General features: G+C 48.6%; 1 protein-coding gene across 6 annotated transcripts in view; it reads right to left on the bottom strand.

The window, feature by feature from the left end:
- Positions 1-658: 658 nt before the first annotated feature.
- chd6 (chromodomain helicase DNA binding protein 6) overlaps positions 659-14,802 on the bottom strand; it is a 56,172-nt gene continuing 42,028 nt past the window's right edge. For all 6 annotated transcript variants that reach the window (XM_023795335.2, XM_023795331.2, XM_023795334.2 and 3 more), the window contains 9 exons: positions 13,121-13,329; positions 11,200-12,873; positions 10,845-10,984; positions 10,341-10,541; positions 8,283-8,741; positions 7,806-7,991; positions 7,544-7,687; positions 5,714-5,818; positions 659-5,499 (listed from right to left, as the gene is read on the bottom strand). In XM_023795335.2, the coding sequence (XP_023651103.1) occupies positions 4,432-5,499; positions 5,714-5,818; positions 7,544-7,687; positions 7,806-7,991; positions 8,283-8,741; positions 10,341-10,541; positions 10,845-10,984; positions 11,200-12,873; positions 13,121-13,329 (4,186 nt within the window). In that variant the 3' untranslated portion in view covers positions 659-4,431. The remainder of the gene's footprint in view (positions 5,500-5,713; positions 5,819-7,543; positions 7,688-7,805; positions 7,992-8,282; positions 8,742-10,340; positions 10,542-10,844; positions 10,985-11,199; positions 12,874-13,120; positions 13,330-14,802) is intronic.

Genomic DNA, 14,802 nt, shown 5'->3' with positions numbered 1-14,802 from the left:
TTATATATCTATATATATATGTTTTCTGCGTGGCTAACGCGTCATCACGTAACTAACTAAACTGATATTTCTTCAATTTACGGTACGCCTCTGTTTTAAGCCCCCCCCCCCCCCACCTTTTTTTTGTAGAATGCATTATGAACTTTAAACACAGTAACTGCAATATTATTCGGGGGAGAGAGTAAGGAAAAAAAACAAAGTACGATAATTACCATTTTGGAATTAGCAATTTGTAGTCTGAAAAAGAATAAGAAAAAACAGTAAACACTACACGTCTACCATGCATCTGCAGTTTTCTTGTATAACCACATTCTGAGACTGGCGCCCCGGACAAGGTACATACTAGATGGGATGCCACGGCAGGGCACAACACGCCTTTTCCATGACCCATTTCAGCAATATCAGCACCAATGATACTAATATTACCACCACTTTTGTAGTAAAACATTTTTATGCTAAAAGTTAACACCATGCAAATGAATTCAGGAAAAACAGCTTGCACAACTTAAAGATGTGTTCAACTGTGATGCGATGTTCCAGAAATTTGAGAGCTTTCACAACAAACAGGATAAGAAATCCCCCTATAATGAAGAAATGTGTGTGATATAATACTTGCATTTTACATCCCTCTCCGTGACACTTAAAACCCAGTACACTCTTTTGAAAGTTGAAGGTCATCTTTTATTGCACAATAAAAGATCACATACCATGTTCTTAGTTATGTGATTGGTCCACATGGGAATACAGGAGCTAATTCAACAAAACAAAAATAAATAAAACCACAATGCTGTAAAAAAACATTGCTGCCGATTTTAGACCAACACAGAGTACATTTTATTATTATTGTAGCACATGATCCCAAATACAGTACCCTTGGTTGAATGAAACTAAGAGCTTACAGTACATCCACCTGGGGAACACTGGCCTTGCATGATCCGAACAAAAGAACTATGTTCCTAAGGCAAACAGCTGTGGAAAAAAACCCCAGAACATGTATTTAGTCACCTAACCCCGAGTAACACGCTGATGGGGTCTTTGAGTTCAGGTGCATGGACATAAATGGATACACTTCAAAGCATCCTCACAGGAAAGCCAAGTGCAATGGCGTCAGTGACAGAGCTAAACCCAAAACGCTAAGGGCCTGTATTCTTTCTTGTGAGTACACTCTGTAGCGCATGTGTGCGGTGCACAGCTATTACCGGAAGCTACACTTCAGTCTTCCTGGCCTGGAAAAAAAATTAAGAAGCTACGTGAAAATGTAATTAACGATTTTAGCTCTGACCTTAAGCGCAAGCCTTAGGCAGTGTACTCGGGAGGGATAGGCCTATTCACCAAGTACTTATGTTATCAGTACATTTAAGTTTTTATCTTTTTTAACTAATTAAACTATTCTTGCATCCACCAGGAGCAAAAATATTAAAAGCAAATAAATATGATTATTATTTTTTAACAGGAAACCGTGTCAGAGCCAGAACGTGCCGTAGTAACCAGCAAGCATTTTTTCTGAATTCTTATTAGTCAGAGTACAAGTAAAGAAATGAGAGAGGGGAGAAAAAAAAATGTTATAAGACAGAAGTGTACAATAAATACATCTGAAATACAAATGAGTCCAAAACATCCTGGTCTTTGGATAAATTACTTAAGAGAAAAAATACATAAAGTAAATGGCGACATGAAAAAAAATGAATAAATATTCTTTGACCTTCACAATATTAGTCATATACTGCTCCAAAGTATTATCTCTTTTACATACAAGAGTTTCGGTTTTTGACCCAGTGGGTGGGAGGATGACGTAAACTTGGATTTTACATGTGACCAGGCAGTTTTCCCCAATAGCCTGGGGCACATCTATTCGAAGATACAAGAATAATCAAACATTTTTTTGCAAGACAATATTTCCAACAGGCAACAGTTTGCATTAGGATGACCTTTTAATTCAACACTATGTTCATCTACAAAGTGATACCTAGAACGCTTTTGAAATGCATTCACTCTTTTACAATTGATCACCTTCATTTATTTTATTTCAATTCACCAGTAAAGCAAAATGACCAAGTATAGTCGCAGCCACAACCGGAGTGTTTCGGAGACATTAGAAGAAAGAGAAAAAAAAATAAAAAATTACAAAACGAGCAGCTTTACCTTTTAAGGTTTGCGTGTGATTTTAGCAATTGGTCGTGACCAATTAGCCGATTGTCAACATCACAATCAACAGCGGAACATGCCGCTCAGAAGCGCTGACACCAGTCGAATAAATATTCAACGACTTACATGCCGGTTACCATCTGTGCTTAACCCGTTTATCAAAAACAAATGTTAAACTCAACATCTGGCCGAACATTTTGTGTTTGAATAAAAAAGTCAAACCAAATGCTTTCCACATTAATTTGTAACTGTGGTGGGATTAATGGGGAATTGTGCACACGACCGATGGGAAATTTACATCAGCGTGAATCGCTTTTTTCCGATAGAATCAAGCTCTATACTACATACCTTGATATATACTTTCTGATATGGAGATGTAGAAAAAAACATCTATATATATAACACTAAATAAGGCATTTGTAATTTTTAATATAATGACCTAAGTTTAAAAAAGGATAAAAAAGAGAATGTCATATTTGGTGAAAGTTTGGCAAAAGCAAAACAAATAAATTATAATGTCACAAGCTGTGACAAGGCAACAACATCTGGAACAACATAGGTGAAGAGGGGCAAGACAGGTGTCCTAAATACAGAACTACGACAAGCGTTCTCCACAGGTGGTGCTGTGTTGATGCGCACGCATGCATGCGCGCATACACACGCAGAAATTAAATTCAATTTTTTTTTAATATATAAAATGCTTCAAATGGCTGAGACTGTTACATTTACAGGTAAAACATTCACCAACAGGACTTTGCAAAAAACATTTTCATACTGTGAAAAGGACGTTTTTTTTTTTTTTTTATTTAGGTGAAAGTTGCCAAATTCAACACCCTGTTTTGAAATTTTAGAAGAAAAGGTGATTTGTGTGTCCTTCTAGAGTATGCTTAATTATCAGAAATACTGGCAATTTCGTGTTTTTTAATACAAACTCAATTAAGTAAAAACAAGACATGCTTGTAAACAAATAAACAATATATAGATCAATTTACATTTTGAAAATCCCTATTAATATCTATTCTAGAGTATTCTAAAATGCATTGGGGAAACCAGACGAAAGCGTTATAATAGGCAGTCCCCCACAGAGTTCAATCAGAGCAAACCCAAACATCTCTCCTTAGTGTGAACAGACAGATGGGAATGGACATATTTTCATTTCTGCACATAAAACAAACACCCTCCCCCCCTTTTACACAAACTCACACACAAACACACACACCCCTCCGCCTACTTCAGGAGGCTCCTGTCCTGTCAGAGTCCACTACGGCACGGGCTCACTGGTCCTGTGCGAGCTGATGAACTGGGGTCCGAATGGGAAAGGTTCGGCTCCGGAAGGCAAGGCGTGCCGGGCCGGCGACTCCCGCCAGATGAGAACATCTTTCTTTAACTGAAACTGAATCGTTTTAAAGAGCAGACAAAAAAAAAAAAAACCCCAAACATAATAAAGAGCAAAGTCACGGCTTGTTCTTTAACCATTTGTTTACGCAAGCAATTTTGACTTGGACATACACTGTTTTCAACACGATGCATTACAAGATTCCTTATTTTCTTTACATATGTATGTACGTACGTATGTATATAGATTATATATATATATTTATATATAATTTATTTCTCTAAAGTTCTTGATTTAAAAAAAAAAAAAAAAAACTGTCTTAGCAGCAAAAACAACAGACCAACCTTGGATGAAATAAAGCCTCAGACAACTTAGCAGCATTTAAAAATTTTTCACTTATTTTTTGAATTTTCTTGGGTGCTTGCTTCAGTAATTTCTTTATTACATACCAGGTGCTTTTTAAAGGAAATGTGTTAGTCTGAGCTGTTATGAGCTTGAAGGGATGGGGGTGGGGGGAGAAGAGATTAAGTGTAAAAAAAAAAAAAAAAAAAGTCTGGGAGCGATTGTGTAACCCTGTTACCACCAGGCCTGTGCTGCATAGGTGCCTCTGAGTTCGAAGTGCCCCTCTCCCAAATCTGTAGTGCGATTTCAAATGGCGGCATGGCAGAAACACCCGGAAGCCCACCAAACCGGAGCCCTGCCCCGCCCCCGCCCTGTCACTGTCACCACGGTAAGCAGGAACGCGAGGTGACTCCTCAGTATCAATGACTGACTGCCACGAGTCTCCCATGCAATACGACGGCCGGGGCGGGGTTGGGGGGTGGATTAGTGACCGTCTGAGGTTTGGTACTGGACAAGAGATCTATAAACATGATTAAAGTGGACAAGAAAGGTCTTTACATGAACACCGTCGACTTACACACCACAAACGGGTAATTCTCTTTTACAGTTCAGAAGGAGGGCAGGGGTGACTTTCCTCCCCCACCCGGTCCCTCCTCGTCTGGCTCCTCTCCCTGCCCCCGCGTCTCCGCCTTCTCCATGTCCTCTGCCACTGTGTCCGTCTCCTCGGTGCCCTGGTGCACCCCCTCCCCAGGAGGCGTGCGGGGACCCCGGTCTGCCTCCCGCCGCTCCACCTCGCCGGGCGGCTCGACGATCACGCCGCTGCTGCCTTCAGTCTGGCTGTGAGCCGGCCCTCTCAGGGCCGTGCCGTCAGTTTGCGGGCTGCCTTTCCCAGCAGGGTCCTCAGCCACCTCCTCACGCACCTTTTTCTTCTTCCTCTTGGGGCTGCCAGCACCGTCGGCGCAGGCCACGCCCTGCAGGGCCATGATGCCGCCATGGGGCAGGAACATGTGCGGATACAGCAGTCCATGGGACATCCCTGGGATCAGGAAGGGGTTGAAGGTCAGGTGGCTGCCGGAGCCGCTCACGGGGGTGGCTGGGGGCTCCCTGTGGCCACAGGCCACACCAGCCTTGCCCTCCACCGGGGGCTTCTCCTGCTTCCCGTCCTCTGGCCCACCCTGCGTGCCAGGAGGCTCAGTCTCTACACCGGTGGGGCAAGGTGTGGCCAGGTCAGAGCTGCTTGCTGGGCTGGCGGCGGCAGACGCAGTCCCAGCCGCAGAGGGTGCGGGGGTGCCGGTGGCGGCCGACTGACTCATGAGTCCGCCCACGCCAAAGACGTGGGGCTGCACTGCCGCCATGCCGTGCAGCATCATGGGAAGCACGCTCAGGCCATTCTTTGTGTCCTCCCCGGCGGGCACTGCGGTGAAGCCGGGGGGGAAGCCCATCAGCCCACTGAGCGGGATCCCCGGAACGTTCCGCAGGTTCTGCAGGCTCATCAGGTCCATGTTCCCGATGAGCCCGTTCATGAAGAGGGGGCCCATCCCAGAGTGGGAGTCCGACAGCAGGATGCCCGCCTTCGACATATCGCCGCGGGGTCTCCTGCCCCGCTTACGGGGTCCCGGGTCCCGACACACCGGCTCCGTCAGTATGCGGGTAAACTTACCCTCTGGGAGAAAGCCCTGAAATATGCGGAGAGACACTGAGCACAGCAGCAGCAGGAACACTAGCAGAATGACTAACACTACATGGGCTATCTATTGACTTAATAATAAAAAAAAAACATGGATTCAGACTGCCCTCTGTTGGTCATGGAAAGAATGACAACTCAAACTTCCAAGTGGCTACCAGGTGGTAAGAAAAAAATAAAAATATATATAAAGTCTAACTACTCACCGAGTGCTTCACGATGTCAGCCCAGTCAGGGGCTACACAGTAATCAGAATTAGCATCCAGCCACCGTGACAGCTCTTTTATCGCCGGTGCCATAGCACCCCCTAGCTGTAATACATGGAAATACAGATTCAGATCAAACTTCGGAGGCCAGGCTACTGTTTTTCAGTTATAGACAACAAAAATGTCTGGTTTTCTCTAAGATGTGAAGAACACATTATTTTAAAAGAAAATGTTCAACTTCCACCCAATGTGAGACCCGTATTGAAGGGACAATGGTTTTGAATCATTCAGCTACTGACTGAAAATTAAAATGCCCACTAACTGATATAAGCTGAATATGATTTTGAAAAGGAGCGGGACTAAACCACAGAGCAGGTAGGGAATTCATCCACAGCAAATCTGTAAGAAATGTAGCCTTCAGAAGTACACAACAGCACTTGTCTTTAATGTGAAACTTCCAATAACTGCATAGTGATTCTCTTCCTAGGAGCTGGAATTCAAGTTCTTTTTTTTCTCTTCTTTTGTCACACACCCTCCCTTCAGGGACTTGCAAACACTTATCAACAATGACACCAAGAACAGAAAGCTGGCAGACTTCCCCACATTTAAATAAGTGCCCAATTGTTCAGGGACTGCCGAAAGAATTCAACAAGCAGCGGGACACACGAGAGAACTTCAGCACAGCCGTGCAGTAAAAAGGATTCGATTACACTGGGGACGTTTCAAAGGCTCCCAGCATTCCCAGAGATAAGGTGCTGTAAAAAAAGGCCAGAACTAGAGGTCCAGAACACCACACTCCTTATTCGGGGGTGGTGTTACCTAAATGGGCTGTGGGTTAGGAAAGTTCACACAACACTAGGCCACATAAAGTAGCAAAAAGTAACTGTGCTTCGCACACGTTAACACCAGGCTCTGGTGACTGACCACAGAGCAAAACAAGACTACTGGATACTCAAGAAGTGCTGCAGAGTCAGGTGGACCTAATGAATGGGGATAGCCCCCGTCTCCCAAAAGCAGCGAAGCATGCTGAGCACCCCCATTACAATGGTTCCCTTGTTCTGACGCTTGCGACACTGCAGAGATTCAATTGAATTTTATTTTGTATAGTGGTTTACATTATCGCCGTCCAAAGCCCCCAGTGAGCAAGCCAGAGGCTTGGAAAAACAGTGGCAAGGAAAAACTCCATAGTAGGACGAAACCTTCCCTAAATGCCATGCTGACTTCTCCCCTGTCCCACAGAGGAGATGCTTGATATTTCAGGTTCTGTTTTCTTTAAGTTTCACTTTGATTTACGCCCTCTTGTGCTCTGTGGTACGTTAGCTCCTTCGCAGTTCGTTTGTTATGTTTAATAGAAGGGGATACATATAAAAAAAAAAAAAAAGTTTTTCTTATTGATGGGCAGTCAGATAAAGACCTCATTCCCACCTGTTCCTTGGGGCTGACACTCAGGATTAATGATCTGTGCTATGCTTGCCAGTTGTCATCTAAATAAATGGCAAAATGTGTTTGCGGCCTGTTCGATTTCGCCGAGCCTCACAGCTGTACAGCTCGGCCGGTGGCTCGTGGCACTGCACAGCGTATGCGGGGAGAGGCCTAATTCCAGGCTGAATCCGTTATTCATCTTCCCACACAAGCGTGACTCACAGAGGCAGCAAAATCCCACAGTCACGGCACTGGGTAGCTGCCAGGAGTTTAAACCACCTGGGTCCATCATGGCCGGGACCCTCACATCATGCCGGTAATCAGTGCGTCTATTTTTGAAGGGCACCCACGCTTGCAGCAGAGCTGTGTGCCTAACAGGAAGCGTGGGTGCGGGAGGATGGGCGTTACCCTGCGGCCGGTGCCCTTGTGGACCACGGGGACGCGCTCCTCCCCGGTCAGTGCGCTGGCATCCAGCTTGCTGGGGTCTTTGCAGCGATGTCGTCTTTGCTTGGGTCGTTCCACGAAGCCGTGGAGGATGCCTACGTTTTGGGGCTGGAAGTTGGAGGGGGCCAAAGGTCACAGAGGGACACTGGAATGAAAAGGCACCGGTAACCGGTAACCGGGCCGAACACCCTCTGCCCTGCAGAGGAGCCTCTCCAGAGATGTTTACCGGACTGAAGGGCGACAGCTCCATGGTGTAGTTGGGGTTCTGCCGCAGCCACTCCAGGAGCCCCTTGTTGGCTGCCTCCCGGTCCAGTACCAGGCCCTCAGGGTGGGGGGCCACAGGGGGTCGCTCCGGCGGAGTGGAGGAGGACGATGACGACACCGTAGACTGGCTGATGGCATCCGGTCCGCTCTGTAAGACACCATATCAACGGCCTCAGCCGGGCATTCAGCAGTATGGGGCTCGGCGGGTAAGAGTGCTGTATCTGTGATCTGAAATCTCAGGGGTGGCCCTGTTGGGCCCCTGAAGGAGGTCCTCAACCGACAAACGCTAGTGACTGGCTGGTCCTGCTTTCTCAAAAATGTATGCCGCTTTGGATAAAAGCCTTTTATACATTAAAAAAAAAAACAAATCAATGTCCAGAGTGATCAAATAAACTCGATTTTGATTAAAAGCCATTTGAGAGCGTGAAGGGAGGAGTACCTGCGGGTCAGGTGTGTGCAGCTCTCTGCTCTTGGGGAAATCCACTTCGGGCCCCTCCACGTTTCTCCGGCGACCCCGTCTCCTGCGCATGGCAGCATCGTCCCGCCTCAGGTTGCCGTTGACGATCTGTCCCGTAACCGGGTGGATGAGGCCAGCCTGCAGGATGCTGGCCATGTCCAGGCCGCGCGAGCTCTGCAGCGGGCCGAGCGGCGGCAGCTTGTGAGGGCCGGCATGGCCCACCGCCGCCGGCTCACCTCCCATGCCCAGCTCTCCGGCCTTGGACAGGTCCATGGCTGCCTCCTGCCAGCCGTTGAGGAGTAGCGCTCCTGCCCGGTGGGGCATGCCCACCGGGATCTTCTCCACCGCAGGGCAGGGCTTCCCGGGTACCTCCGCCTCGTACTCAAACACCCGGCGGCCCCGCTTCAGGTCAGCCAGGAACGGGACACCCACCAAGCTCTCCTGAAAGACACCAGGGTGTGGCGTTGGCCTCGCCGCGCGTAGGATACATCATCCATACAGCCAATACGGCGAGTCAGAAGAAACCGTACCGAGACCCGCCACCTGAACAAGATCCTGTCATGACAACTAACACCTAAAATAGAATGGAATAGAATAGAACAGGTGACACTTTATTAATCTCCGTGGGGAAATTCTCTTTTCGCCTACCCCATCTTGCTCTCCATGAGACACAGACACGTGAGAGCAAACCTAGGGGGGGTTCACTGTACAGGGCCAGGCAGCATGGAGTGTCCCTGGAGCCTGGGGTTAAGGGCCTTGCTCATCAGCCCAAAGACATGTGACTATTCTTCCAATCGGAAAACATGACGTCTTAGCGACTGAGTGGCACTTCTTAGCGAGGCTCAAACCGGCAACCTTCCGATCACAGGCACGGAGGCTCGACCTGCTAAGCCACATTCCACCCCTGTTTTTAATTATGCAAATACCTTAAGGCATGCAAACTTTACCAGTTTGTTCAGTTGGTGGGGAAAAAATGTTTTAAGTACAATCAGAGTGATATTGAGCACAATACAATCAGTTACGGAATGGCAAACAGAGTAGGTGATAAACATTATATTTGTTTGCATTCTGGCCAATCGGAAGACATGATGTCTTAGCGACTGAGTGGCGGGTCTTAGCGACTGAGTGGCGGGTCTTAGCGACTGAGTGGCGGGTCTTAGCGACTGAGTGGCGGGTCTTAGCGACTGAGTGGGGCGTAGTGGCCATTAGGGGTGTAACAATACATCGATTTGTATCGATATATCGATTTAACGGCAAACGATCCGATGCATCGATGTGACCGCATAAATATCGATACATGCGTTTTTATTTTCTGGCCTGTTCCAGTATTGTTTTCATGATCCACTCCGTCGTATACATGGTCTACACCAGGGGTGCCCAATAGGTCGATCGCAATCTACTGGTCGATCACAAAGGTAGTGTGGGTAGATCGTATGGCATAAAAAATAGAGGATGGATGACGCGTTCAACCGCGCCACCTGCTGCAAGCTACTGAGTCTCCTAGTTACCCTCCAATTTATTTCAACTAAACTTAAGAAAGGGTATAAAAATGAATGGGGGAGCTGGACCAAGTAAGAAGCCTCTAGCACACGAGAGGGTCATACGAGCTGGTCATGACAGTTATGGACATACTTTTTGTTACACTTTTGTATTTGTCTGGAGAAGACGATTCAAAATAAAAATTATTCACCATGTTAATCTACATCCATCCAAAGTTTTTATTTTTACCATATTGCACTTTATTTTGCTTGATTTATGGGACATACTTGACTACACTAGATTTTGTTTACAGTTCCCAATAAAATATGATAAAATGCTAATTATATTTGGCTTTTTTAATCCATTGAATTGGTATTGTGTGAAATTTCATCATTGAGACTACTATCCCCAGTATCGAACTGGATCGAATCGTATCGTATCGTGGGAATTTCTGAGGTATCAAAAAAAAATCTAACTGTTAGCTTAAGGAATTGGTACTGTATCGTATCGCAAGGAAAGCTGTGATTTACAGCTATCCTAGTGGCCATGCAGGGTTGTCACCTTGGGGAGGTGGGACACAGGAGCGGAGATGTTATAGCCGAGGTTCTGAGGCGGCTGCACCCGTGCAGGTATGTAGGCAGCCCTGTGGGAGACGCTGTTGGGCACACAGCTAGGAGACTCATACTGCTGACCAGAGGTGGGCCACTTCCCTTTCAAGATGGCGTGACAAATGCTGTCGATGCGGTTGATAATGACTCGATCCTGCCAGAGAGAAAAACAAACAGAAGCTTTATAAAGCATTGTGGGAGTGCCACTAAAATCACCTTAATGGCTGCTCTAACAGTGTAAAGTCGCGAGTCTATATTTTACAAACAAAATATTTTACAAAGTTTTGACACGGCATTTCCGGTGTCATGAACCATTCACAAAAAGGTACAGTCAAAAAATGAGTAATGGTCGAAAAACAACAAACCCGTTAAAAACTACTAAAAGATCAATATAAAGCCCTTTGAGTAGGTGGTAGATTGATAGCATGATGTGGTCTGGAGGGAGGGGAAACGGCACCTTGGGCCAATCAGAGAAGGAGTAGAGGGCTTTCTCCTGTAGGAGCTGGGCGATAGTCGGCTCCCGGACTTCCGTCAGGCTGTCCGGCATCTCGCACACAGACTGGGGGGCAGCTGCAAAGCGGGACTCCTCCAGCAAAGCTGGTGGGGACGAGGGAGGCAGACTGGCATTACGGCAGAACGCTGGTGCTGTAACTCACATTCACAAATGCACTGAAGGCAACCCGTCTGTCCATAGTGATGCTGAAGAGTCACACTGAATGTCGGATTACATGCCTTTAGATTAATATAACCTCTGTGACCTGGATCATAACTAACAAGGATGAGCTGTCTGGAAGCTTTGGAAGGTACCGTACCTGGGGTTTTGGGTCTCTCCTCTTTGATGTCATCCTTCACCAACAGCATGCTGGTCTGCTCCAGCCTGGGGGAGGGCATGGTGCTGTCTGGCTCCAGGGTCTCCAGGGGGAACTCAGATTTGAACTGTGAGACCACGGGGGCGTCAGCTGGAGGCACGACCAGGGAGGGGGAGGGAGCAGACAGAGAGGGCGACGAGGACTCGCCAGAGGGGAACGCATGGCCGCCCAGCGTGCTCTCGTCCCCTGTGTCACACCGCCCCTCCACAGGCTCCAGTGAGGCCCCTTGGCTGTGTTCCTGCCCCTGATCCTGGCTCTGGGCCTGCTCCGGCTCCTGTTCCAGGCCTTGACCTTCCTCATGATTTTCATCCTGATCCTGGTCCTTTTCCTGCTCCAGGCCCGGTTCTGGACCCAGCAAGCTCTGGCTGTCACGTGAAAGCTCTTCCTTATCGAGTTCAAAGGTCACGCTCTCCACCCCGTCGCCTGGGCTCGGGACGCTGCGGGTGACGTCCGAGTCGCTGAGCTTCTCCTCCGGCTCGTCGCCCGGCCCGCGGGGGTGGAGGCTCACGCCGGACAGGGAGGCGGGAGGGGCCACGTAATCAGACCCCGACGCCGGCCCGGAGTCCGACAGGTCCTTAAAGAGCAGGAAGCTGGGCTGCAGTGGCTCCACAGCAGTGCCCTGCGAGTCGGAGCCCGGCATGCCGAGGCAGTCGGCCAGCCCCCCATCCCCCCTGCTCTCGCCTGGCTGCCCCGAATCCAAGAACTCCGTCTCCAGGGATGGAGGCCCCAGGATGGTGTCAGACTCGTCAAACATGTCAGCCGTGCCTCCATGGTCCTCACTGTCCCAAGGCGCCTGCAGGTCATCCAGCTGGACCGAGGGGGCGATGAGGCCCGTCTCCTCGCAGGGGCACGGAGCCCCCACCAGCACATCGCTGCGCAGCTTGCCTGGGATGGGATCCGTGTCGGCCTGGCCCCCATAGGGGTTCAGCATGCTGTGTCCGGCTGTGGCCGAGTTGAACGGGAAGCCATTGAGTGCCTCTTTGGTGGGTTTGCCATGCAGCGAGTCTGACGCCAGCCCGTCGTGCTGGAGGGAGGTCAGGTCCAGCGATTCGTCCAGCGGGGGGCAGTCCAGGAAGCTCTCCCTGCCCGCTGGACCCACACCCAGCGGCCCCACACTGTCCGGGCCCACCGCCTCAGGGACATGGTGAATCCCATGGCCATGGAGGTGTGCGTGGCTGTGGTGGGCGGGGCCTACATGGAACTCTGCCGACTGGGGGGAATGGCAGCGACTGAGACCCGCCTCGTAGGGGCAGCAGGGATGCGGGTGCTGGGGGTGTGGGTTCGGGTGCACGCCAGCCGCGGGGTACCTGCGGCTCTCCTTCTGCACGTAATTGCGGTGGGCCTCCAGGAAGGACAGCTGCGGGTCGTTGAGGATGTAGTAGTCGGTGCGGCTGAGGCCGTGTTTGGCCACGCCCACCAGCAGGTCGCCGTCGTGCTTGCCGCACTCCCACCAAACGGGGAGGTACAGGCTGGGCTGGCACAGCTGCAGCCGCGGCCCCAGCAGTGGGTGCCGCAGCACCTGCTCCCGCACCTTGCGCAGCAGCTCGATGCGGTACAGGGTACGGGCCGCCCGCTCCTCCGTGATGGGCTCCACAAACAGCGTCGGGTCCACAGGCCCTGGGACAGAGAGCCCAGGTAAAACCTAATTACCGACCTGCATTGGCACACCACAGACAGAACCAAACCACAGAGGAGAAGGATCTGATCCAAATGAGGAAGTCTTGCTTGAACAGAGGCAATCAGATTTTGTTTTTATCCGGGTAAAAAACAGCTACGAAGCAAGAAATAGCCGAAAATGCACTTGGGCTGAGCGTGACTGGAGCATAGCCGCGCTTAAGGTCCCGCCCTCTGGCGGCTGGCTTACCCTCGTCCTTGCGTGGGGGCAGGCGGCATGCCGTGCGGCACATAGAGACGAAGCTGCAGAAGTATCTCTCCAGGCTCTCGTCGGTCTTCCGCTCCAGCCGCGCGAAGCAGCGGAACTGCGTCCAGTCGAAGGCCTTCTTCTCCGGGTCGTAGACAACGCCGAAGGAGGACACGGTGCGGTAGAAATCGGCCTGCTCGCGGCGCGTCCACCTGACCGAGGGGGGGGGGCAGAAGTGTGTTAAACCTCAGGCTAAGGGAAGCATCTCACCGTTTCCCCGTTGAAGCATTGTAAATTGTTACAAGAAAGACAGACAGTACCCACTTGAAGATAACCTCAGCTTTTGCAGACTTGCCTTGTTTTATAACTTTAATTCCCCCATTACAGATAATCATTTGGTCAAAAGTAAGGTTTTGCTGAGGAAAATTGATTTTTTTCCCTCCCCCTCCTCACCATTCCGCCCCTCCCCCATTCTTATAGGGAATCGATGATTATTCAGAGGCTTTGCTATCTAGCTTCAAAGCAGCATCATGAAAAATAAATTGAAAGAACTTCTCCCCTTTGGCACGCATGCGTACATGCATCTACTGCCATATTCACCATCACCTTCGGCATCATCCTCATCATCAAAACAGCAAATAGCTGATATGAGTAATTCTACAGCTGGATATTTGGGCTGCAGCAATTGGGATTAAGTTCCTGGCTCAAGGGAACAACAGCAGAGCCCACAAATGACTTGCGGTGTCTTTAATGACTACCTTACTAACCCACTCAACACTTTTACAGCAAATATTTACACATTTGCTTGCCATTGCCAGATATATGTCACCCATTAAAACAGTCACTGCACAGAGCCAATTATTTACATGAGATCCTTAAGCACTTAATGCAAGTAAACATATTTCACAGCTGCAATTAAAGTGTGCTAGGGCCAGCACGGAGTCCCTTCACATCTTTACACAGGTCTCTTCCTCGATGATATTGGCAGGAAGTCCTGGAACACACCTCGCTATGCATTCTGGGATTATAAGCTCAGAGCCGTTCGGATGCATAAATGTTTAATCTTCTACAATTTAACAGTTATTTATTGGGGCCCGAGAGCAAAACAATAGGCGGCCGCCATGGATTCAAATTGAATATTTAATTCTAGGTTTTGTAACTTTTATTATTCAGTTCAAACAGTGGAAATCTGCATAATATATCACAGTGACAGCATAAACATGAGCCCCGCAGACAGAATCTCCCATCTACACCAAATTATTCACTAAGACAGTTCACAACGTTGCATATTTCCACTCGTCAATTTATGTCCATTTGTCAGTACTGCCTGTAAAACTCACGCATGCGACACTTCAGACAGCTAACATGGGGCTCACATCTCACCTCATACTGTCCTAAACCGTACCTGCAAAACACTTATGGAGAGGTTGAAGAAAAAAAAAACATGCAGCCCAACATGCATTTACTTATCTAGGTGTTTAATGCTGCAGTGAAATGCAAGGTTTCTGCATATTACTAATCTGTTTATCAAACTGTGGGAGTGAGTGAACGTCCACATGGTACCCAAAATTTGCTGCGGATCCACACCACTCATCCCAAACCCCAACCAGACCGCATCACAAAGCAAATTCCATTTGTAACCTTATGCTTCTGAACCAGCGATAAGTCATCAAGTTTGACCATGT

This window comes from Paramormyrops kingsleyae, chromosome 8 (assembly GCF_048594095.1).
Source record: "Paramormyrops kingsleyae isolate MSU_618 chromosome 8, PKINGS_0.4, whole genome shotgun sequence".
Lineage (NCBI taxonomy): Eukaryota > Metazoa > Chordata > Actinopteri > Osteoglossiformes > Mormyridae > Paramormyrops > Paramormyrops kingsleyae.
Note: the sequence above shows the minus strand (reverse complement) of the source record. Positions and strands in the feature narration are given on the sequence as shown.